The following is a 26480-nucleotide window of genomic DNA, read 5'->3' as shown; positions in this document are numbered from 1 at the left end:
CTAAATACTATTAAGTAGTACTAGTAATACTAGTAAGAAAAATATCATCAAATTTATAATATCATATCATTCATATGAATTTCTCGAATATTGTAAAAGCTCCGCGGAATACTACAAATAAAAGCTAATGATCCTGCATTCTGATTGGCCAGTGGCTTGTCGCAGGCCGTGCACCTACCTAATTATTGGTTGACGTAAAACAATACGCGCGTACAAATCAACATGGCGGCACAATCGGCGAAACTAATAATTAAAACTATTGTTATCCTCTAACGAGCCAGTTGATATCGGATTTTTGCAACTGATTGCCGTTTCTTCTTTATTTCTGTGTTGAGGTTGTGTTGTGCATCTGTTCGGCAAACAAAACTAAATCAGGCCTTTGTGAAGACTATATCTACTAAGTCAAAATTCTAGTATTTACAACTCATAGATGTTTTGGTACATCATTTGTAGATTATTTTTGTATGTGGCCTCGTTGGAAGCTTTTTTGTGATGGTATTTAGATTTTTTTTGGTGACAACGAATTTTAGAGAGGTCTTTCGCAATGTAAGTATTAATATGTAATATAATCTTCTTCATATTTCTTCAAAATTTGAAAATGTTTATGAAAATGTCTGTATAAGTATTATTGTATATGACACACATGATATGTATTTATAGTACTGAATAGCAATATGTGAGAAATTGGTTACATGATTAAGTATATCTTACAACTACGTTGTATGTTGAATACTGTTGCACGCATGAGTGGCTAATTGAATATGTATTGATACAAAATCTACCTAACTACGTCTAATGAAACTTTTGCTATTATGATGAAATTCTATATAAGACATATTATTATGTATAAGAATTGCCACCTTATCGCTGACCACCATTGTTGAAAATCACCCGAAACGTTGTGTAAAGAACATATTAAATTTGCCTTTATTATATACGTGAAGTAGGAATTCGCGTAGACCAAACCAGGATTTTCAATCCAAGGAGTTTGTTTTTGTCTACAAAAGAATAACAAGAATATATTCCTCAGTTCATTTCTTGTTAGTATATATTGTGAAATACATAATACATATACACGAATAAAAGTTAATACAACAACTAATATGATATATGATAATCACAATGACATCTAATCTAATATGAATATGAATATGATAAAAATACTAGAAATGAACAGCTGGTTCATTTCTAGTATTTTTATTCCGTTTCTTGGCCTGCAGGGTTTATGCCTCATCAAATTTATTTTATTGGATTGGAAATTGGAGCGGAGTTTGGAAAAGGTTCAGAGTATAAAAGTACATAAATAATTATAATGTTACATTATTATGAAAAATGAAACTGGCTAAAAATTTTTAAACATCAATATTTATATTAGATAAAAGGACAGAAATCGAAGTAGGAAAGGAATTTTAATGGACAAAAGCGTGGAATCATTTCTAGTCAAAGATGGTGTTGTCAAAGCTGCTCCGAATAGTTTAAGTTATTATCTGGTTTGTCTGAATTACTCAAACCGATGGTAACTAGGAATTGGACATACAATTATTCATTTTTTTTTGGTTACCAACTCATGTTGTGAACAATCTTTAAACATACGTAATTCACTCGTGATTTTATTCGCCATATATAAAAGCAATTTGATAAAAGTCGATTAACATTTGACGCCCCGCTCAGTTCTTAACTTAAGTAATGCGGGCTACTTCACATCACCCATATCGATTTATCACAGTCACTGACTTATTTACTGACTTATTTAAACTTATAACTTTAAATACAGATAAAAGAGAGATCAATAAAAATTAAGGAAATTTATTATAATTCGCAACATATACACATACTTTGCAATCTTTAATAATCTGTAATAATTCTCATTGTCTCTTCATTCATGTTCTTGTTAACTTTAGGTATGAAAATGTGTCAGTAGAGGTACTAAGTCCTCCTAATCGTTCAAAGACACGAGTGGCTTGTAGGAGCTGAGTGCGGCTATGAGAGCTCTCAAAACAATGATGTGTCTGCACTTTGCTTCACCGTCTCTACAATGCAACAAGTTTGTAAAAAATTCACTATTTCTTCATATTGGTTCCTATCTCTGTTTGAATGCTAAAATAACACCACCTTTTATAAATCTTTACAATTTGCAAGCCATTCAGAAATAATCTCAATTATTAGTGAAATCTGTAAGTAAACGAGCCCGTGAGAAAACTGTTTAAATATAATTTAATTAAAATATCACATTTAATTTTAGAGCCATTATTTCTATGGAAAGTGTTAAAGGCTGGAAAGAAAAAACAGTTTTGAAAATGCAATTTAATGAACTGGAGGTGGAAATGAAGCAAATACTCATATTTGGTTTAAGGTGTGTCGCTATAAATATATTAATTAATAGGTATAATTTTTAATGAGTGGAACCGGTGAGGGGTGTGTATAGAGTGCAGCGTGGAGCCACGCCTCCGCCCTCGCTAAGGTTTTTAATCAAGCCTCCTGTCATTAGTATGCGGTATAATGGAGGTGCATACGAGCCTCGCGCCCGGCGCCGCCCGCCCTCCGCGCATTATACACTTTGCATTCTCTCCATTGTGCATTATTACGTGAATACGTGGAATGTGGCGCTGAGACTTCTTGCAAGAACTATTATACTTCATATTCACTTAGTTTTTAATTACACTAGAGCTCTACGCGACTTCATTCCGAGAGCCCACTCAAGAGCACGGCTGAATTGCTCGCGGCTCGAGACCCCGCATTACACATTACTCCCAAATTATTCATCTATGTACCCACCTATTTCTGTTTCTCCGGTCAATTATTCTTACAGGCAGCAACACTTTTGTGTCCGACGAAGGTGGAATAAACGTCTATCGCTCTAAGGACGATTCGATTTTTTAATAGGAGAGATTATCTTTTCTTATTCTGTATTCTTATATGTTGTATTATTTCTATTGTGATAATGATTAAAAATAATAGAAACCAAAAGACAGTAGTATATGTATTATATCATCTCTTTGAGTATTTCTAAATATAAACATTAACAGTTTAAGTTTTTATATAAAAAAAATTGAAATTATCTTAATTTAAAGTTAGCGAAATTATGAGAAGTAAAATCTCCCTATTACTCACCAAGAGAATTTAGAAATGACCAATCTGGAGGCAGGAAAATAATTTAATTTATTTTCAAAGCCGAAACCAATTTTGACCGCCTTATTAATTAACGTATTCGTGACAGAAGATCTACGGACATGGCCGAAATACCCTTAAAATATAACAAAATAATAAAACTAATTAATACAACAAATTGAAATGGATCCAACTCTTCCGAGCTATAGAAAAAACAAATAATACATTTTTTACAATGACAAAACTTGAAATTAAATAAAAACTATATATAATAGCTATTTTTAAACAATACTAAAGTGAACAAATTATCCGTTAAAAGTTAATACTTTGATAAAACCCAGGTACACATTTCTACTGATAAGTCTTATTGTAATCAAACTGTACTTCTAATGTACCTAGACTAAATAAAAAAATACAGGGTACTTGGTTTTAGTAACAGATTGGTAACTATTACAAAACAAATCTTTAATACTACATTATTCCTGAAACAGTATTAACATGTGGCCCTTAGTATAGAATTAGGGTTTTCGTCTCATTATCACAGATAAAAGTATAAATTTAATTGTCATATTCCGCCGGACGCTTTAGTGGGATATTGAACTCGATAGCAATGCTACAATTAAATACAAGACGAAAAAGGTTATTAATTAAGCCTAATAACGCAACTGTCACAACTGTGTGTTTGAAATATCTCAATAGACACGATATACTTGAATTTCTTGTTTTTTTTCTCAGCTGGCAAAATATGATCTGTGCCCTTTAAACATAATGTTTATATGTACATTTTCATACTTTCTGAGTGCTTAGAAGTTTTACATTGCATGCATAAAATGTCTTGTGTTCTTTAAAAATATATAACGTATTTATGAAATTGGGTATCTGTAAATTCATGTATCGGTATAACCGAGCCTATTTCTGTCCATACGAAAAATTATAATAAAATTGTAGAAAAGGCTTACTTCCGAAAGTTTAATCTTTATATAGATCATCAGCTAACACACGATGTTCAACAGCTGCATTGTGAATAAGTTTAATAATAATATTATTTTGTTTACTTGTTTTTGCTTAGGTAAATTTAACGCGTCACTCGACTACGAGCCTCATAAAATCACTATCAAATATTAAACAATTAAATTAAAAGGTATGATTCGTGAGCAAAACATTATTATACTCGAATAGAAGAAATATTTGGCCGCTCGCTGAATCAAATCGACGAATGTTCAGCTAACTACTAACCTGATTTATCATACAAATATTTTATATTTGTATGATAAATCATTACCGTTAGTAATTGAGTTGTCAAATTGCGGTAGATATTTCAGGTCGATTACGGGTCTTTTTGCTAAGTCTCCAGAAGGTTTTGAAATTATACATTTAAAAAGTGTGACCTCCTGGACAAAATGCCCTGCCCAATACCAGGGTATTGGGCAGATAAATATCGAAAAACTGCATGCAGTTTGTTTGTCATACAAATTTATACATTTATCTAGATATGGTTATAGTCCATGCAGTCCTAGTCACGGGCAGCAGATTTTAATATCGAGATAGACTGCAATTGACAGTTATTGAAAAATTATACACGTTATTATTATTATTTACCAACATTTTGAATAGATATTCTATGAGTCTACTCTGATGTAAAACGTGATAGCACTGTTATTGGTAAACATGTCGAAAAATAACGAGCATTGGAAAGTTCTCTGTTTTTCAATTTGTTTACGAATCATTTCAAATGTTGTGAATGGCTTTATTGGTATGGTTATCTATTCGGAATGCATCTCTTCGGTGACAAAATTCCTTATTCTGTTCTCTTCTTTCTTTCATAGGTAAACTTAGGTAGATTCTAAACTAGTATATTAGAGACAGTAATATGTATGAATAAAAAAGATTATAAATAAAAAATGTTCATAGAGGTTTTATTTTAATTTCACTATAATTCTTCTCTAGTGACTATCAAATTAATGAACTTCTTTATTTAGACTTAGTGCATAAAATAGTGAATGACTAAATAAAGAAGATTCTCTTTATCAACCACATCTTACCACAAAATGCCCATAACTCAGTTTGCGCTGGTCGCAACGAGGTGCACGCCGCAATTATGCACCCCTGTGTCCCCGGTGGGGCGATGGGGCAGTCCCCCCGGGGGGGGCGGGGGCGAGAAGGGGCGGCGACACTTAATAAAAATGTGTGCGTACCCCCCTCGCTGCGTGTGAAGCCGTAATTGAAATTATGAAACAGTCTTTGATTTCTAAGGCTGCAGTCACATTAGGCTTTTATACTAAGCGTTGTTGTTGGCTGAAGCAACCGCACGACCGGTACTACTCCCGGGCATCGTCTTTCAACAGATATTAAAGTTATTTAATAATAATTAAAACTATAACTTTATAACGTCAATAAATTATTTATTCTTCGGTCATAACATAAAACGTTTTGTACTACTCCATAGTCCATACCTTCTGCCTACTCATGTTGGTTTATGAAACAATCCTATCTTCTGCCCCCGATTGCTTCAAATATTCAACTTAAATGTACCCGATTGTAGAACACACACGATACTGAGCACATTCATATCCTACACTTTGATATTGGAAATATCTGAAATAAGTACGCGATCATCTACTCATTCCATTTTATTCAAAGCAAATGAAAACCCACACAACTCATCTAGCAAATGATTAGGACCTTGTCTTTATTAGTACATAATGTTGGTTATATATAAGGTGTTATCCCTTTGGGCTATATTTTCAAGTAGATTTTAAAGGTCAGATTATCTATAAATAAATACATAATATTAAAATCTTTCAGATTTTTTAATTAAAGTACACTTTCATAGTTTTCCAAGTATCCAAGTATTCTATACGATACGAAAATTAATTTAATCTCAAAATTTGAACAAAGTTTGAAATTTTGATAAGATTTAAATAGTATTTTTATAAACTGTTGTGAGCTTGAACGAAGTATTCTGTGAACGTCTTTAATCGATATTAGACAATTCACCTTATTAGCTTTAGTAAAATAATCGAAATTAGCTTTACTCGTTTCTGTTTTTACAATATTTAGACGACGAGCTAGCCAATCCATAGCCAATGTCTAGTTACTATCTATTTTTTTACTAAATGCGAAAGTGAGTAATACTTCAAAAGCCTAACGAGTAAGAGTCCCCAATTTCTAAGACAATTCAAACTAATTAACAGTCAGCTATCTTTAAAGAGATAAATATCAAGGCATCAATTAAAACACAAAATATCTTGAATAATTTTAACTATTACGTTTGATGAGTGTTCATTACAATAAATATACACACGATAAATCTTTGTACTTTATTAAATATAATAATTTTGACAGTTGACATTTTGACAATCGTTTAGGTTAGTTAGTTTAGATTAGTTTAGGAAATCATTCAAAAATTTTTTCAATGGCGGTTTGTTAGATGACCATGCAGGCTGCAACGTATTGGGGACACTTATTAATCTACAAGAACTGAAATAACTGTTAAATTCTTACAATTAAAGGTCTATTTACCGTTGAGGTATAGTTAAGTGTTGCAAACGTGGAAAGGAATGTAGTTCAAGTCATTGTACCGGGAAAATGATCGTTTCGGAGAATCTAGTTCAGGTTTTAAGGACATCAAATAAATATTCGTTTATTTTTGCCAACTCCATTAGTTATGTTTTATGTTATTGTGTCAAATTGTTATTATAAAAGTCACTCTTGCATCAAGCAATTATTTTGAATAAGTACAGTCTTGCATTAGCCTCCATTTGTAATTAGTTAATGTATAATGCTAATAAGTTGTCACCTGTCTATTAGATGTTTATGTTTTTAAGATTTTGTTCGATATTTATTTGTAATGGAATTATTTAACTTAAAGAAACCCATCAGCAAAACGGCAAAACCTATGGTTTAAATGACAACTTTATCTCAAATCACTTCGATGTCATATCCTGAATCACGTTCGAATTGGCGGTCCTACAGCCTGAGGATATTCACCTTAAGTTGGAGTTTGAGTTCACCATCCACCGCCACAAAATCACTTTACGTGATTAAAATCTAATACTGTAATAGTTTCTAATATATAATTACTTATTTAAACCACTTATATCACTGAAATAGGCCCACTTTTTTTCTATTTGTCATATTACACAGATTTATGTAAAATTAAAACAACAAGAGCCTTTTAATTATATTTTACAAGGTATTAACACATCTGACTTTTATTAAGAACGATTTAAAATGAAATAGGTGATTTGGATAAATTGGTACATAAAAAATATACTTTTAATTACTTACTTATACTTTACTCTTTTGGCCATTGGTGGTGAAACGGTTGCTATGGCGATAGAAGACAGTACCTAAACAATTGGAAATACTAGATACGATGTGCCAAAATTTTCGTTTGTAATGCAAATTTACTTATAATATTACCAAAGTAATTAATTATTATTTTTACATTTTGGTTTAGTTGATGTTTATAATGTGGACATAAACATGTAGTCATAAAGAATAATATGCATCTAATGGTCTCCGTCGCTTAGTCAGTTCGGAGTGCTCAAGCCCAAAAAAAATAATTTAATTCAGACCATTATTAGTCCATATATTCTTAGTGGACTAATACTTATAACTATGTTACTAAAATTAAAATTAGCCAAATAGTTAAAACATTTAATTATATTCTAATAAAAATCTGCGTTTCTTTGAGGAACCAGGTACGTGGGCATGTACATGAACCCAATGTCTCCAAACAGCACTTCGGCTTTAATTTAGTTATTTAATTTAATTATATACGTATTAATTTAATTAGGTAGGTACCTATAACCATCAGTATATTGTTAGTAGTAGTAACCCTAAGCATCAGTGAGGCTATCCGTTTGCAGATGATTCATGAGAAGGTATCCACAAACATACCTGATGCGCTGCAAGACCGCGGGAGCCCCAACAACACCCTGGAAGCATTATTATATTGCACTCGGAGAGTATTAGATTAGATTACCAGGAGAAAAAGATGGCTATTTATTTCATTATTAGTACTTCTAATACTTATACAATTATTAAGTAACAGTTTATAAGATTATTACTTATTACTGTTTCTTTATATTTATATGCTGTGTCACTAGTGCAATAGTGCAAGAGAGAAGAGTTTGTTATACCATTGAGACCCTAATAGAATGCGGTAGAGCAGAAAGCACTGAGTGAGGATGGTGGTATTGCCTGTGCGGTTTCTGACCATCAGGAAAACTAAACCTATACCTATCATCGATCATCGAAGTGAAGAATGCGCAATTTAAATTTCAAATCAGATATAAAAATATATGTTCGCACTTATGGATTTTACAAATTTAATATTTCTTATGATAGGTATTTGAATTCATAATTTTTATCATATTTCTTTACATTCAGACATCGTACTATTTACACAGAAGGACACATTAATAGTTTTTGCAATAATTTCATTTAATTACGTCCGAAGGTGAGACGAGAAGGCGAAGTCACGGGAACGGGTAGTTTTGAAGATTTGATCATTCAACATAATAATAATCTTTGGGACGAATTGATATGATGTTTTAGGCCATAAATCTTTTCTACCTGTTCTTACAAAACACATGATGACAATCAGAAACGGAAATAAATACAATTAATGTTTTGATGATGTACTTGTGAGTATTTCTACACGCAATCTAGTCAATCAACTATCACTAAACATCGGTTTATTAAAACATTAATAAAGAAATGGTAAAATAAAATATGTTTATTATGAAATATAAGATACAGGTATTACTTTTATCATTAAATTTGACTGTACTTAAGTAAATTACATGTCTTGGTTTATTCATTTATTTTAATAAATACATGATCCAAAAATAAATAGTTGGAACATCAGGTTTAGAAATGCGTGGATACCGAAGTCTTCCTTCCTTTTTATCAAGTCATTGAAACTGAACGTAGTATTATGAATATAATTTGAAGAGTTGATTTGACTCTGTAAAAAAACTAGTTTTTTATATGTAAGGTGAGAAAGTTTAAAAACTCAAATTACAAAAATAATTGTCTCATTTTCAATTACTTTAAACTTAAATACCAAATCGGTTGAGGCTACAATAGTGATAAAAATAGAGGATATGTAATTCGCCTTTATATGAGGATGTCTAATCAAATGTAAAAGCTTAAAATACACTCTTATATACATCTTTATTCAAAATTCAATATAAAAGTCATTACAAACATTATTTGCAGTGTGAATTCTACACGATAATAAACATGGTTTTTGTAATAACAGGTAGAACAACTATTTTGGAGATTTTTAGTTATAACTTTATAAAGGTACATTCTACTATGTAAAATCAAAATATTAACTAAGATTTTATTTCATTTATTTATAAAAACACTCCTGCCTTAACAGGTAAATTGACACGAGTGAACAATAATAATACACTTTACAGACGAAACACAAAATACACACATATGAAATTACAAAATAAAAAATACATGAAATTTAGTAACTAACTGTAGGAACTAACAAATAATATTACTTTTACCAGCTCACTCGACGCACAATTAAAAAGGTCCGCTAACTTATGTATTTTGTTAAGTAAATTAACACACCGAATAACATGTGCCCTTTGCAGAAGGTTAGTCATAGCTGTGGGAAATTTTATAATAATTGTTTTTAGTTGTTAGGATACATATTATACGGAATTTATTATAATTTGTAATGAAGAGGCAATATTAGTTGAATTTGAAGTAAGTTTTTATTAAAATATTGCTGATAGACCCAAAAGTAGTACCATGAATTCATAATCTAGTCTAAGAATAATCCTAATATAACAGCAGGGAACTACATAATAATTCAAAAGCCGGTCGATCAATGCGAGCAGGTACATAAAGGCGAAGCAAAGAAAATAATAATTAGAAAAGATCGTGCGAACTGAGTCAGACAATGCGAGCCGAGCGTAACGTGACACGAGCTCTTACACCACTACAATATTTTGATCGTCCCACAAACATCGCTATTCTCGCCAATCTTTGGGCCATTTCGTTATTCTCATTAAATATACCATCACTAGTTCTGATTTCGGTCTTCCTTGATATCTTCGTATTGTTTAGTTACTCAAGATGTCATATGGAACATGGTGTAGTAGTTGCAGCTCCTTACAAACATTGTGTAAAAAAAACTTGGCGATTAAGAGTGGCGGAGATTTTATTGCCAGTTCTTCTCTTCCGTTCTACGCCCTTGATTTGAGAACTGGCAGTAAATGTTAAATTAGAATCATTTAAAGTATATTTTGACGTTCATAAGTGTACATTATGTTACCTATATGAATTTTGAAGATTTTCTATTTCATTTGATTTGAACAAATCAAACGGCTGCATGCCGACAACATGGCAAGACTATGCGTAAGACGATGCCAGGCATCAGCCGTTCGTTTGTATCTTATAAGAGCCACGTTCGACTATCTCTTTCTCTCAGTCTTCTTAAATTCTTTATTTTTTTCAATGATAAAGATAGGAAGAAAGATTTCTGGAGAAAATAAATCTGGATCCAGTCCAGTTAAAGATCCTGTAGAAACCAAATGTCGTGGAAGTCAATAACTGACAACCGTTGTTACAACATAACTAACGACGTTGTTTAGTAATGTTGGGGACCAGGATTTGGTATATCTATATACGTACATATATAGATTTAGGATATAGTAAAGGAAATTGTACTCGTGTTATTAGAGTGAATTCCACAACTAGGATGTTTAAAAAATTTGGGATAATGTCAGACTTATTTTCGTCGTTACTTTGGAGAACTACGCATATATCAGTTTCAAAATAATAATTTTGCCTTTTTTGAAAGGAAACAAATGAAGATAACGTAAATAAATATTGAATTAGTAATAATAAACTGATTTATTTCGAAATTGTAATTTTAAAATTACGTGTTTGACATCTTTAATACCTTCAGTGTGTCGAAGATGGGAAAATATCTCTGCCTATATTAATATTTATATTAATATATATATATAAAATAAAAAACGACTCTAGTACCTATGAGAAGTGCGTGTAAATTGTTGTGCGTGATTGGATCTAACAACATTATACATTTTTTTGATACAATGTATTTAAAACATGTATTTTATGACTCATAAAAAGCCATTCATAGTTAAATAAAATAAAGCGAACATACATAGGTTAGTCAACTGCTTTCATTATTAGAACGGTTAAGACATCATGTATTGCCTATGTCTAGTTCTAAGTATAGGTATAGATGTACGAAGCTTTGAAAGTAAAACTTTATTTTCCTAAATAATAATTAATTGTAGGAGCAAAATTGGTGCAAGGCTATACCTAAGTCAGCAAAATAAAAAATATTAAATAAGAAATTTTAATCAACAATCAACTACATTACTTAATTTAATTTGGGTAATAATAAAACAAAATAATATCCAAATAGACATTGTAATAATCCCAACTTTTCAAATTACAAATTAATTAATTTACTAAATACAATGTACAACAAATGTAAAATATGTTTTTGTAGCTTTATCAATCATCAATATTTCAATAAATACTATGTTCTCTGGACCTATGTCATTTTATTTTTGTTAAATCCCGTATTCTTATCTTTTATTATTAAGAACTTAAACGCCAAAAGTAATTCGTCAAATCAAAAGTAAAAAAACAATATTTTTGAAGAAATGACAATTCGTGGAGTGGTGGACTCGACCTCAATGCAAAGTTTAGTCGAAACTAAAATAAACAAAACAGTCTTCAGAACGAAGAAGAGAAGCATTGAATGATATGTGGGCGTAAAAAGAGGTTTCTTTGTTTTAACGCAGTTTTACCCCGAACCGTGCGGCAGGTAATGATCTATAATGGGATATTATACACTCGTGTGAATTCGCGGACGTAAATTAATACCCCCTCTCGCATTATAGGCCTCCGCCTCGCGGGAACCTTCTCCGGCCACCTGCCGCCGTCGCCGCCGCCGTCGCACCGCAGCGCCGAGAGACGGCTCACTCTTACGATTAATCAAAATTAAATCGACTCGACCGAATCCGACACTTTAAGCTTTAACTCGAAGTGTTGTAGTATCAATTCGGTCGCTGCGAGTTCGAGTGGGCGTGTACGCCGCGAAGAAATCCGGCCAATAGAGTGCGGTAACAAAATATCCGTATTGGCTATTAGCAGGCTCCGCCCCCCCGGCCCGGCCGGCGAGGCGCCCGAAGCGAAACGTCCTAAGCGCAGCGCGGCCGCGTCGCTCTAGGGACCTTTTAGTTTCGGCGCTGCGGTTCCGCGTCTCAGTTCCGAAAGGTCGGGTGGCGCACGGGGAGGGTGGTGAATTAAGATTTTTCAATAGCGAAACCGCTAACGGAGCGCCGAGGGGGGTTCGGTCGTTTTTACACGTCGACGGGCGGCGCCGCGAGCAGACACGCTCGGCACGTCGCGGAGAGCGGTCGCCGTGCGGTCACATATCGCTATCGCTAGGTTTCACTTCGCAACTTTAGAAAAAAATCTGAAAAAGTGATCGAACGTTCCAGTGCAAGTGTTATTAGAATGATGTCTAGTTGAGGACGAGACTGAAGATGCAAGCCATGAGCGCCAACACGAGTGCGCCGCGTGCGCCGCAGCGGTCCCCGTTCGCGATACAAGAGCTGCTGGGACTATCGGACGGACGAGATGCTCGCGACCGGTACCTCGAGAGCCGCGATGACCGCGTCCTGAACCTTTCCGAGGGCCGCGAGGCACGCGGTTACCCGCCCCAGTTCCCGCTGCCGGCGGCGATGGCCAGCCGCGTAGCATACGCCGCCGCTTTCAACGCACAGGCCGCCGTAGCGGCCGCCTTCCTCCCTGGACCTCCGCTGCTGCATCCGCCGCCCGGTGAGTTTAAGATATTAAACCAGCCTCAATATCTCGGTGCTTCCATAAATCTTCTTTGGCTGGCCCACCTTTTTAAAAGTGATGCGGCTGATAAAATTCTTACTTTTAAATAGGGAATTCTATATATTTATAGAAAACAATGCTTTACAGTGTTAAAATAAAAAAAACTTTCATCGGCCGAAACAATGCAAGAAAATATACATAGGTATATTTCCTTTGTAAATAAAAACATGTTTTAATACGTTCGACGCAAATAGCCAAATATTGAGATTGAAAATGTCTGCTAAATTCAGTTGGATCTGAAGATTAATTGTATTCCCATTTAAATTAGTTTTATCTAAGAATGCAGTGTTCATTTAGCGAATCGTTTTTTTTTATTAAAACTCGAAACATTGAAAAGTACCTACTTAGTAGTAATATTTCCGCGGAAGCAATAAGATTCGGGGACTACTACTTGGCCTGTAGTAGTCCCCGTATCTTATTAGAATGAGTAAATACGAATAATAAAATAGAACTGAATAAGCCAGCTCATTGAGCGATCTTAGGTAGGTGTGAGAATAAATCAATCGCGGAGTGGATTGAAGCTTTTGCGTAGCGACGCAAACGCTTTGTGCGATTAATTAGCGTTTATTTTGTTTTATAATTAGCGTCTTTATAAAGTCTGAGCTTTGTGCGAGCTGTCAGACAGGATCGGGTTTCTTTGTGTCGCGAGTGTGAGCCGCCTGGCTGCTGCCTCACAGCCTTACAACTCCTCATGTCCTAGATTCAGTGATGCCTTTTAATATTTGACCGAAATCATAATTTATCTGTTTAATGATTATCTAAAAAAATAATACGATCTATAATTGTTTTATAAAACCAGATATTCTATCTATAATTTTAATTTGATTTCAATAAATTCTATTAAGTAGATGTTATTTTTCTGTGATAACTTTGGGTTTATAAGAAATATAGAAATTTCGAAATCTCTTTATATCTATGTTTAAAAAAAACGAACAATTTTTATTATATAACGAGAATTTAATATATTTGAGATTTATTTTAATTAACATACTACATTGTCTTAACGCATGTTAATTCCGTTTCCGACGGCCGCCGTTACATTGTGTAATATCAATTATAATCATGAAATAAATACTTTAATTTAATTATTTGTTTTAGTCTAATCAAATAAATAAACCGCTTTATTATTATGTTCAATTAGTCTGTGTTTTTATAAGTTTTACCGTTATTTAATTCAGAGTCAGTTAACATAAAATTTCGTATGTCATTTAATTAAAGTTAATTTTTAAATAATTTGTACACTGTAGTATTTTATCATAAACTCGATAAATAATCTAAACTAAAAAATTACAGTTTGTTATTCTTAAAATTTATATGTTAGTCATTTTTTGCAATAATTTATTTGCTTAGGACGATTAACCAATATTTTTCAATAAATAAACTAGTAGGTACTACAATTGAATCCAGATTAAACAAAATGGCTATACTTCTTTAGCTTCAAATTATTGGTATTTATGATTCTTAATATATTATATAATACAGTTAACTTTTACATATCTATCCCTTTTGGTAAAGGGTATAGTCATTTTTTTAAATATCTTTGATCATAAATAATTTGACGTGATCTGTCTTCCGTTACCGACAATTTTCCTTAAAACTTATAAATATAAATATTACAGACATGTAATATATAATAGGCAGATTTCTAAAATAGTCTGTATTTCAGCTTATAGTAGGCCCGGCCCACACTACAATTATCTAAGAATAACGAGGTAATAACATATATGTACATTGTACTCATTTCTTCAATAGGTATCACTAGATTAGCCTGTTCTGGTATAATAAAACTCTGATAGTTCTATTCGTTGTTAGGACATTTTGACAGAAATAGATGAATTAATAGGTACATACAATCATAAGGGTAGGTATGTGTCATCATTTGAATAATTACTAGCATCTCAAGTATTTCAAAACATTAATAAAGTGTGATTTTACTGATATTATAGATTCAGTAATGACTCATGAACCTAATTTAAAATTATTTATTAGATAGTTAAGACAGGTTTAGTCTTGTGTTCTAACTGAAGCTAAAAAAAACATCTTGTGCAATAATAGTAAAATAATAAATAGTGTTATGTAGAATTTATTACTTAAAGTACTTTATTGATAGGTATGTCAAATGGAAGAGGCTGGCTGCCCACAGGGAAGCCTAATCTGGGGACTAGTGCACCTTCTCATTAAACTTACATCTGTTTATGTTGAATTTTAGATTCTTTCTTAAAAAAACGTTAAACAACGGCAGTGATTGCCTACAATATGCTAAGGCCCAATCAAAGAGCTTACAAATAATAACTAATTCGTGTGGTAATCGTTAATTTAGCGGGCAATCAATACAGTAGGTATGTGGAGCATGGTATGTGGCCTGCCGCCTGCGCCCTCGACAAAGGGGCCCCTTCAGAGGTGAGCACAAAGGCCGCGTGCTTAGCCAAACGGCGAAATAATAATTATCACCGATTTCGCCAATGCTCTCCACATTTTAGTTGCGCCCGTATCACCTCGATGTCCGTCTGTTCGCTTATCGCTAACGAGCATTTCTCAGTCAACTTTTGACTCACGTTTCCTTAGATAATACAATCAAATAAATCTCAAGAAGGTATAATTACATACAAACGCCAAATGGCGATGATGAGGCGCCAATTAACAGCGCCTTCCCTAGGCACGTTAGAGAACACTCTCGTGTACATCAGAAACAGTTTCCTATTCTGAACTCAATTTCTTTGGCACCGTTCTAGAAATCGTTTGTTTGTTCTAGAAATAAACAACTTGGCCTCGGTTAGGATGGTTCACGAGAGCGATTTAGACAAAAGTTGATAAAAAGTGAAGCAAGGTAATGCTAGTCCACGACACCTCCGTATGTAGACAAAACGCTTTTGAAAACCAGTCGCGAAGAAAAGATAAGTGAGGGCTCACACCTCAGCGGGCCTTTGTGCCAGCCCGGCCCCACAATGCTGTCCTCACAACGTGGACAAAGCCGCTTGATAATGCGTTAGCTGATCTTATTCAACAAATTAGTGCTCCTGACAGTTGAGCTTACAGCTTTGTCCCACTTTTGTGCCTTTGTCTATTGATTATTGATTAAACTCGACTCGTTTCGGTTATTACAAATCAATTATAAGTGTTTGAGCGTGCCTTCAACACCTTAATACTAATAAATTAGATTTCTATTTCAGAGTAAAATGTTCTGAATCTTCATTATGAGTTTCTTTAGGACAACCGCTATTAGGCGAAAATAGTCTTTACTTTCGTGTCATTGCGTCGATGTTACGATTATTATCAATTCGTATAAACAAATTCTTTGCATATAAATGTATAATATTACTTGCTATTTCAATTATTTTACATATATAGCAGGTATCTTTGTGCCAATACTAAAGCACAGGCATTTAGTAGTTTACAATTATGGCTAATTAAAATCGATTGATTAATTATGTAATGCTGTTAATATTAATACCAATTAAATGTCAAATTTAAGATAATACAATCAGCTGATGCTGAGGGCTGAAGCCCTGCACAGCTTCGGCTTCACGTATCATTTAATAATATGAAACGGTGAAGTGCGTCGGTGTTCCAACTCAAGTGCCGATTGGTGATCGATTCCAAAGAAATTTGGCTGAACACCCTCCGCCCACCGAAAGAGCGGAATGGGGCCGAGTGGGGACGAAAACATAATTATAACCTTGCCATACATTTAAAAAAATGTTCGTGTTGTTTTTCCAAGAATGAGACAAAGAGTTTAAGAGAAAATATATTCAAACTACCATCCTTGTACATATACTGACATATATGGAAGATAGTAAAGTGTTGGTGATCAGCCTTCTTCGCCTACTAATATGAAACAATTATTGCTTTTTTCGGGAATCGAAGCCGGACCGCGTGATTGTCACGCTACTCCTTCAGCTCTCAGATTCAGAGTCAAGACTTGGCTCAAATACGTATTGCGCTTGCAATACGGGAATTTTAGTAAGTACTCGGAACACAGTCTCACTTAATCTTTTTCATCCTACAATATATTAAAAGAAGAGATATGTATATGTAGGCGACATAGCAATCATGTAGAAGAATGAAACATGCATATTTTTTAGAATAGAGATAGATTTAAATAGAGAATATAGAAAACCTAATATTTTTATAAATAATTTGTAATTTTTATTATTATGCTGTTTTAACCTGGGGTCCAGTACAGTCTTTGGTAGGCAAAGGGCGGCAACACATCGATCGCTGCGGAATGTGGCGGAACAAATTAGACAAACGCATTAGCAACGTTATTAGCGGCTTTAGGGCGGACATACACCGATTGCTAAGCGATACTATTAGTGGTTTCATCTGTATATGTATTCCATTTATTTAGGTGAAGGTGTAAAAGTGTAATTAAAGTACAAAATAAAATCGTTTGGCCTTCCCCAATAAAAAGACACCAATATCCTATAATCTAATCTAATCTATAATCCGAAACAAATGAGATTACTACTACATTAAAATATACAACGTAACCGACATTACATAGAAGTCAGTCTTCGGCTCATTCTTTCAAGTTTAATATATTTCTCTTCTTCGGTCATAGCTTACTGCAGCTTGCAGTGTAGAGACGGCGGTACCCGTAAGGGTAGTCGTCTCTCGGTGCGCGGCGCTCGTACGAACACGCACGCACACGTCTGACGCTCACATGCGCACACTACTGCACGTGTTCGCGAACGCTTAACCCTTCCTTCTCAAACCAGTTTTGGCATTCAGTCGCTGGCAACGGCTAGTAGCGCCAAGCAATTCTGAATTCCTAACAAATTATTTCTCCACTTTTATAATACAGTAACAAATATTTTTTAGATAATTATTTGAACAACAGAGGTTTCGCTACGAATAAATATATTAATTTGCCCAAGTAGGTAACGTTAATTCAAATAGTCATTGTGATTTCTGAGGTATAGACGGTTTATTATTTGCCAATTGTGAAGTATGAAAGTTTGTTTAAAATAAAATATAAAATAAAGAAATATAATATTTAAATCGCTGCGCTCGTGACTTGGACCGTAATTCAAAGCGAGATCCGTGAAGGTGTGAAGTAAGAGCGCTCGGGCCGATATTAGCCGCGCGTTATTCGACACACAAACATTGCACACATATTGCTGCGCGCGACACACAACGCGACTGCGATTATACCCTGCGACTGCGACGCGAATGGAAATGCTCCATTAAACCAAAACTACTTCTGGAAAGTTGATATCAAATTAATATAAAAGGGAAAAATAGGGTATCGTATATTATATTTCTGGATTAATTAAGGTGGAACAAGTTCTCGAATCGATTATTGTTTATCAAATAAAACAAGATGTCGAGATACTAATCACCAATCTGACAGTGGTCATAATGATGGGCGGATGCTAGAAACGGTTCCTATGTACCGTGAGTATCGGGCGGCGAGAGAGCTTACGCAGGCAGTGTCTTTGTGCCTGCAGTTTTACATATTGTTGTGTGGAATCGATTGATAATCAGATATGCAGATTACTGTCTCGGCCTCCTCTCCAACTCTGAACAGTGCCAGCCACCTGGTTGTCGTTTTTTTAAACTTCTCTTACCGGTCACCATATACTGTAGTAATACAACACATATATTTATTTATTTATTTATTTTGTACTCCTACAGCTAACATAAATTATATATAATAGCAAACAAATACACTGAGAATATAGCCATAGATGGAATACATGATACATTATATAACAAAAAGATTTATAAAAGGGATCAAACAAACAAAGTATTTAATACAATTAACTAACTGTGATTAAATTTAATTAATTAGGCCTAAATTGGTAAAAAAATATTTGAACATATACTTCTTCGTGGACTGGTTCTATATACTAATTAGAATTTCATTTTTTTACAATTCTGTTTACTGTATTGCCAATTGGCTAACCCATTTGTCAATTTCAAATTTGCATTAATAATATTCATTCACGGTTTTCATTTTTAAAGTGATAAGTTTACTGCTTTTCTACAGCTGTGATACTTTTTGACATTAAACACCCCTTTGTCTTCAGTAATCGTGACCACCACCCAAATTATGTAAAATATTTATAAGTTTATAAAAGTAGTACGAACCTGTGATTAAAATATAGTTATTCCTATGTGTTGGCGGCAAAAACCTACGTTATTTCTTAAAATAATTAACAATGTCATATTAATTGAGTGATCGTCGAGCCAGCGGTGCAGTGTATAAGCTGCGTTGTGTGTGTGTGTGTGTGTGGGTGAATTCGGCGGTGTGGGTGTGCGCAATAATGGCGGGAAGAGTTCGCGGCCCGACACCTCCGCACAAAGACGCCGGGCTTAATAGCTACTTTCACAGCACTAGCGGCGCTCCCGGCGATGCCTCTCTTTTAATTGACAATTAACTCTGCAGATTTTAACTAATGAGCGAATGCATATATACCTACCAACAATTGCGTTTGGTTAATTTACGTAACGAGAATACAATTTGTAAGATGTATGATTTGTCATACAAAAATAACACATAACACAGCTGGTTTATTTTTGATAACCTGACGTCTTGTAAATAACAAGTGAGCCCAGTCGGCACGTGATCCAACCGACAGAAAGCAGTTTGCATACGATATCAGAAATGTTTATCGCTATTGGCGACAAACAAACAGAGCGATAGTATTTATAAGCTAAAAAAACAAACACTAGAAGCACAGAGACGCGTGGAGCGGCCGCCCGCCCTGCGCCGCCCAAACACCCCACGCTTCTAATTAGCCTGAAAACGAAACTATCACGGCTGCGCTCCACTCTCGGCCCTGCTGCACTCCACATAAAGACTAATCTACGACGCCATCGTTAATAATAGAGAACACTCGACCTCGTAGTGAGAATTTTTTTAGTATGTTTGTTATTGAGACAGGTGCGAAGGATTCTAAACTATGGCCTGAGGACTCTCCGACTGGATTTTGAATTGACTAATAAGTGAGAACAATGCCCGACTCCATTAGCTTTGTGCCGGATCAAGAGATTATTTAGTGAGGCTACGTGCCGCGGTATAAAGCAACTGCGACAACAATATTTTAGACATTCGAAAACCCTCAATCATGCATATTCAAGAAGAACTTTTCTGCTGTGATGTGCTGCAGAAAAATTAAATTTAAAAACACATTGTTGCCTTATTCTCTGTCAGTGTTGAATGATAATAACAAAAAGGCATTTAATCATAAAATTAATGAAATAAAAAATTAATTAAGGGGAACATAGAATTCTTGGATATAAAGTCACTACTAAAATTGGCAAACAACTGCGCTTTACTTCACGATTTTGTATTTTATTCCTTTAGGATTAGGGTTCTTTTCCCGAATCAGAGTTTTTAAGAAATTTTCAAACTGGAATACAACCTCATTATAAGAACTCCAATAAATTTTTAGCGTCGTCAGAAGTTTTCAGATCGTCCGTCCCGCTCTGGCCGTCGCCGATAGGCTATACTCTGTCTCGCTCGACAGCCGATTATGATAATATCCCTGGGGCTGAATATAAATTGGGCGCTTATTTACAATGAGTTATTTAATGCGCGCGTATCATCGTTATGCTAATTTTATTAAATAATATTATGCTGTTCTGCCCTCTCTATGACTCATAATTTGTGTATTAACCCATTTTATATATCAAACATGTGACCGACTTCCAACTTTTAAGTACATTACATAATCCATAGTAAATTACTACATATTTGATAGGAGACGAATAGAAAAAGAAGCATAATATATGCTTTTGTGGCCCATATGCTACGAGCTGGCGCTACGAGACTGCTACGACGATCATTGTCATTCCCGGTGTCCGTATAACATATAAAGTAAAACGTTTGACCCTAATTTTTAAAATAAAACCCTTTAATGTTTCATCTCGAAATTAATTTATAAAACCAAATACTTTAATTAAGTCAACCCATCGAAATGAAGAAAAAGTAAAGGACTCCACAGCGAGTTCCCCGAAAAACACGGCTATAAATAAACTCACCCCTGCATTTTTGGACTTTTTAAGGCAAGATGGCTTCATTTCGTCTTCTTGAAGCCTCCATTAGCGAGCGACCCCCGGGATTAGCATTAGGACAATGTATACCCTCACTCGGTCTGTTTGTGTGTAGCTTAATTACGATGGGAGGTTTATTTTCTTTATTTGACTTTTTACATTAAAATAAAACAAACACCGACATCCAAACTCTTCTTTTTCAATGTTTTCAAAGATAACAGACCCGTTATTGCCTTTTTATTTTCACCACTTTGAAGCCTGTAATTACCAGCTTTTGACATTACTGTCAGAACTAATTAGTTTTAAAGTTTTGTTACGAAAATAAATCTCTTTGCCCCTATCTGTAAACTCTGTTTTATTTAATTATTTTGTTGCAGACAAATTTTAATACATCCAATTTTAATTGCTGCATATACTTTGTCAAACTTAAAATATCGCTACAGAAACCAGACATTACACACATATATGTGTTTAAACTTTTCATCGGCATTGTTATAGTCACCTAATTATTGTAGAGGCAACTGAGGAAGATCTTCAGTAGAGTCGATGTCACTTTTTGCTCCTCAAATAGGTCAGCGTTGTATGTTTATTGGTTTCACTTGGACTCGTGGACGGACGAGGGGTGTGCTGTTGGAGGGAGAGGAAACGGAGCCGACCTCATTGTTAATTCACTTTTAAAGTGAACCCTGCGATGACAATCGGGATGAGGTTCGGAGCATAATGAGTTCAAACTATAGATATAATCTGTAAACTAAGCAGCAACGTTTTTTTAATAACATTTCTTGAAATTTTCATTCTCACAAAATATATATTTTTTTATATAATTCAATTAAATCCCTCTTAAGGAAAAAATACCTCTTTTTAGGTAATTACGATTACAAAGATAGAAAAACCAATGAAGGAATCTTGGAAACTATTTCATATATTTTAACTAATAACTGCCATTTAGCTAAACTTATAAGTGCTCATTGGAATAAGACGAAGTAATTGAAGCTTTTAAATTATGGATAGCCTAAACAAATTGATAGGTATACCAACAGGCTTTAGACTTTGATACACCAGCTTTACACTTGGCCAGTATGGAGTCGGCTTTCTTATAAACAAAAATCATAAAAGCGTATATTAAGCTACCCCGGTAAAGGTATAACGCAAGTTTTTAACTTTAATTTCCAAGGATAAAGGAAGAAGTAATTTGATTATTTATTTACGATTATTTATGTAGCCATAAGCATCCTAAGAATTTTATTATTTTTAACTTATGGGAAAGAATTAAAGGGCTATACATTATAAGCAAAAGTGGACCAAACCTAATAGAAAAGAACAATTAGGAAATCGACCTATCACTCATCTGGCGGAAAGTACAAACCAGGTATGTTCCAGAAGAGAACTATTACGAAAGATATAAAGCCTAGCTGTTAATCCCACAGAAGATCAACCTGCAAAGAACATAAAATTTGAACTAATTGTACAATATCACTGAGACATACGACAAAGAGACAAGAACTACAGAAAACTAGATATATTCAAAAGTAACATATCACTGAGCCTCAAAACTAAGGCATACCTACGCAAGTAAAGAAAGTTGTAGTTTGTGACAGCGCAGTATTCCGGTTATATTCAGTAAAACGAATTAAAAAAATACGTCACCCAAAATACGGTAGGAGTCAGTGAAATACTCCAAACAATAAAAATGGAAGGGACACCCATTTAGGGTTAGGATTCAAGATTAAAGAAACACAAAAAGAGTCCCATCATGGAAAGGCAAAGGATGACCCCTAATTGTAGAGGCCAGCAATATGGAAAGAACTTTTCAAAACTCTCCTTCATCATGAATCAGTTGAGATTAGTCTCATCCACTGATTATTTTTATAATAATTTTCCAATTTCATCCATATTTTAGCAGAGTTTGATATAGTTATTTATAAATGTTAATCCTGTTGTGTTCTCAACCTAACCGAAATCGCTTTGGTAATTCCGTGACTGTATGAATTTGCTATTTTCTTATTAAACGTGAGCGCGATCCAGCGTTTAATGAGTATTTCCCGAGGGCGAAGTCGCCGTCGCCTACGCCTCTGCAGTGCTCACGATCGCTACGGTATACAATAACTTTATTTTGGAAAACATTCTACTCGAACTTAATAGAAAATCTACATAACTCATGATTAATTTCTGTAGTAAGTAGTGTTAGCGTTGGCGATATTATAAAAGAACTTGATCTATTCCAAAAAATTATGTACCTACTAGCAGTTATTTATAAAAACTGTTAACAAAAAAGTGCCAGTCAATTGTCATTCATTCGTACAAATGAAATCTCTTTGTAATTTCTAATACGAATAACAAGGTTTGCGTTAATTTGCTAGTTTGTAGTCGCAGCGTGAACACTCCTCTCGCTTAAGTAGTTGTGAAAACTGTCACATTGTATTCATGTTTCTGCAGAACCATTTCGAAACAACAGCACGCCACATTTCATTCTTCTGCAAAAACGTCTTCAGAATTCACTATGTCCGTGAAAAATAATTGCCCCGCCGCCGACTTCGGACGACTTTGAGCCTTCCGCCCTGCGAATAAGGTGCACCTTAACATTTTCAACACAATAATGCTAACCAAATATAAGACATTCTAGTTAGTCGTTTGTTGACAAGCGAAGTGCCAATTGGTTGTTTTTGTCTTTTTGCCTCGTTATCACCCTCGGCCCCCTCACCCCTCGGCCTAGGCGGCAGCGGGGTGCGAGGTGTGTGAGCGCGAGTTGTCATTAGTTTTTAGAGAGACAATAGCAGGTGTTAGGATGTAAAAGAGGCCTGAAACAAACGACTGTTTGCGTTGCTAACAACGCCTCGAGGAGCTCAGAAAAGAAAGCTTATTACGAGCTGCCTCTCTGGCGTTTACTATTAGTACGATGGAGTAATTAGCCGCTTTACTTTACGCTAACATGTGGCCAATAACACTTCCTAATTACACTTTGTACTAAGGCGAAGAGATTCATTGCTTTACTGCTTCAGGAGCTATCACAAATTCACTCACTCGAACGGCTTTTTGTTGTGTAATTCTACTCACAAATTGTAATGTCGTTGTATGTTTATCTATTGTATGATCATGGTTTAAGTAAGGGCCGAATTAGGGTCGAAGTACTTAGTTCCTCAATATACATAATATCTGCTAATTAAGCGAAATTACACTTTTAAGACACTTCTGATACTAGAGCAACCGCCTTTATGAGCAGTACCTACCAGGTAGGTGACGATTAAACTAGAAAATGGTGTGCGATCGCAATAGGCCAGCATGGCGCACGGTAACATTGAGTGGAACAGGATTAGACTAGCGTCCCCTCCCGGAATCGCCCGCGGCGCGCGGCGTCACCTTGAACACCTATGCAATAACTGTACCGTACGCCCGACGACGATTCGCAATATAAACAAAATTGTGTGTAAACGAATTTCACCTCTAACGTGCCGTACTTTAGCCTAAATTCGAGTGAGGTAATAACGGTAATCGTGTAAATGCATTGCAGGAAACGTGGTAGCTCGTAATAAACACGTTTTATACTCGAACCGTCCAGCTCGGCCTGAGCCCCGACGGTGAGAGCGGCCGAGCGTTTGGCGGGTCAGCCGAGGCCGGCCGGCTGTGGGCCCGTGTGCCCTAGTGCTCACTTCACACGTAGGACAAAGAGCCCTAACTGCCTGCTATTAACCCCGCCCCGCCCCACCGCGCCCCACCCCGCCGAGCGAACATTGCCCTAGTGATGTTTGCACTCGTTTTGCTAATTTTATAATATTATTCTTACCAAATTAATTAAATCAATTAAACATTTATGTAATAATTTCGCATCTGTGTTTTTATATTCTACTAAAACTTAATACTTCATTACGACAACAATGTAACGAATAATAAAAAGCCATTTTGTATTAATTTGTTTAGAATTTGCAAAATTATAACGTTACACATATCGGAGCTTAGTTTCCTTTGTCTTAGCTCGTTACCATTCAAAGAGTTATAATATATTCTAGAATTAATTTAAGAGAAATTTCTCTACGACAGCTGGTACTTTTGACTAAGCAATATTATTGTAACGTTGGAACATATTAAATATAAACTAAACGTGGAAACTAATTCGTTTTGGCATATGAAATAGTGGGTTGGTTAGCTATTTTTCAGGATATATACATGAATTGCTTTGTAGCTGTAATATATCTTTGAACGGGTGTGTGAACATTAATTCTTTGTAATAATTTAATTAAAATGCAATAAAACATGCAAATCCGATTGCGTTTATCCCATCTCTAGCTCGATCGCACGGGCTCTCTTAGTACATTTCCAACCCGACTTGAAACCTTAACGCTATGACAATAACATTCCAATTGCTTTATTTACCGCACACAATATGAAAGCGTGCGTCCCTGTCGAGCCATTCTCGACACACATGGCACGTGTTAAGGCTCGATTTCGTGTGACTCGCGACATAATGATTTGGAGAAGTCGCCGAGGGCGGTAGACGAAGATCCATCTAGATTGTTTTCAAAATATTTATTCTAGTTTTGAAAAGAATATGACGAACGCTCTACGAGTTACATCCTAGATAGCTGCCACTTGTGAATACAGACGCGACGAGGAACCTTATCTGACGCTGCTCTCAATTAAAACCACTTAATGAATAACTTTTAAAAGAACTATTTATCGTAACGTTTTCATTATTTTATTGCCAAGTCCGTCAAGCACCAAGAATCCTTTTTAAAATTGGGGATTTTCTCCCACTATGAAGAAATTATTTTATACTGGATTATGTTCTCTAATAATAATGAATCTGTTCTTAAGTACTAATAAATATGGTTTGATTAAGCACTACCGAGTAGTTCTCATCACGAAGTGAATGTCACGGGGTAAACGGTTTCCAAATACGCATATGGTGACAATAGACCTCGTAAGATGATCAGCACAAAGCTGCCATCCGAGAGGAAGTGGTGATCCCTCGTAAGCCGGGAGGTGTGGCGCCTGTCACAATATTGTGCCCTTTATTGTCACTTCTTTGTTGGCAATATTCCGCCTGCAACTATTCTATTATGCTTCCTAATAATGTAAGGGTTATCGGGACTATTATTGTTAAAATTATGGATGTATAATTTACATTTATGGTGAACTATAATCGACTTACACGAAAACTCAATTCGAAATTCAAGGCTTAAAGTATTGCTTTGAGTATTATTATTTCGTTAATTTGTTGTTTTTGCGGGACAGAGGCAAGTTTTTGCCTGTTCAGGGAAACATTTGTTTATGTAGCGAAGTGCGGTAGCTTTCGTCTCTCTCTCAATAATTCGCACCATTTTTTACAAATACTTGTAAAATTGTGATTTTAGGACGCTATTGTTAATTAAAATGACTCGCAAATGGCTCGAGCGGATTGAGTTTTATCGTTCTGTTATTTTAATACAAAAAGTCAAAATTGGGTAGACGAC

The 26480-nt window shown here is 34.9% G+C and overlaps 1 protein-coding gene across 3 annotated transcripts in view; it reads left to right on the top strand.

Moving 5' to 3' along the window:
• The first annotated feature begins 12529 nt into the window (after positions 1-12529).
• Positions 12530-26480, top strand: part of LOC110991919 (visual system homeobox 2-like) — a 60294-nt gene continuing 46343 nt past the window's right edge. For all 3 annotated transcript variants that reach the window (XM_045632361.1, XM_022257508.2, XM_022257507.2), the window contains exon 1: positions 12530-12969. In XM_045632361.1, coding sequence (XP_045488317.1) covers positions 12675-12969 — 295 coding nt within the window. In that variant the 5' untranslated portion in view covers positions 12530-12674. The remainder of the gene's footprint in view (positions 12970-26480) is intronic.

Source organism: Pieris rapae, chromosome 19, assembly GCF_905147795.1.
Source record: "Pieris rapae chromosome 19, ilPieRapa1.1, whole genome shotgun sequence".
Classification (NCBI taxonomy): domain Eukaryota; kingdom Metazoa; phylum Arthropoda; class Insecta; order Lepidoptera; family Pieridae; genus Pieris; species Pieris rapae.
The sequence above is the reverse complement of the archived record's forward strand: the minus strand, read 5'-3'. Positions and strand labels throughout refer to the sequence as shown.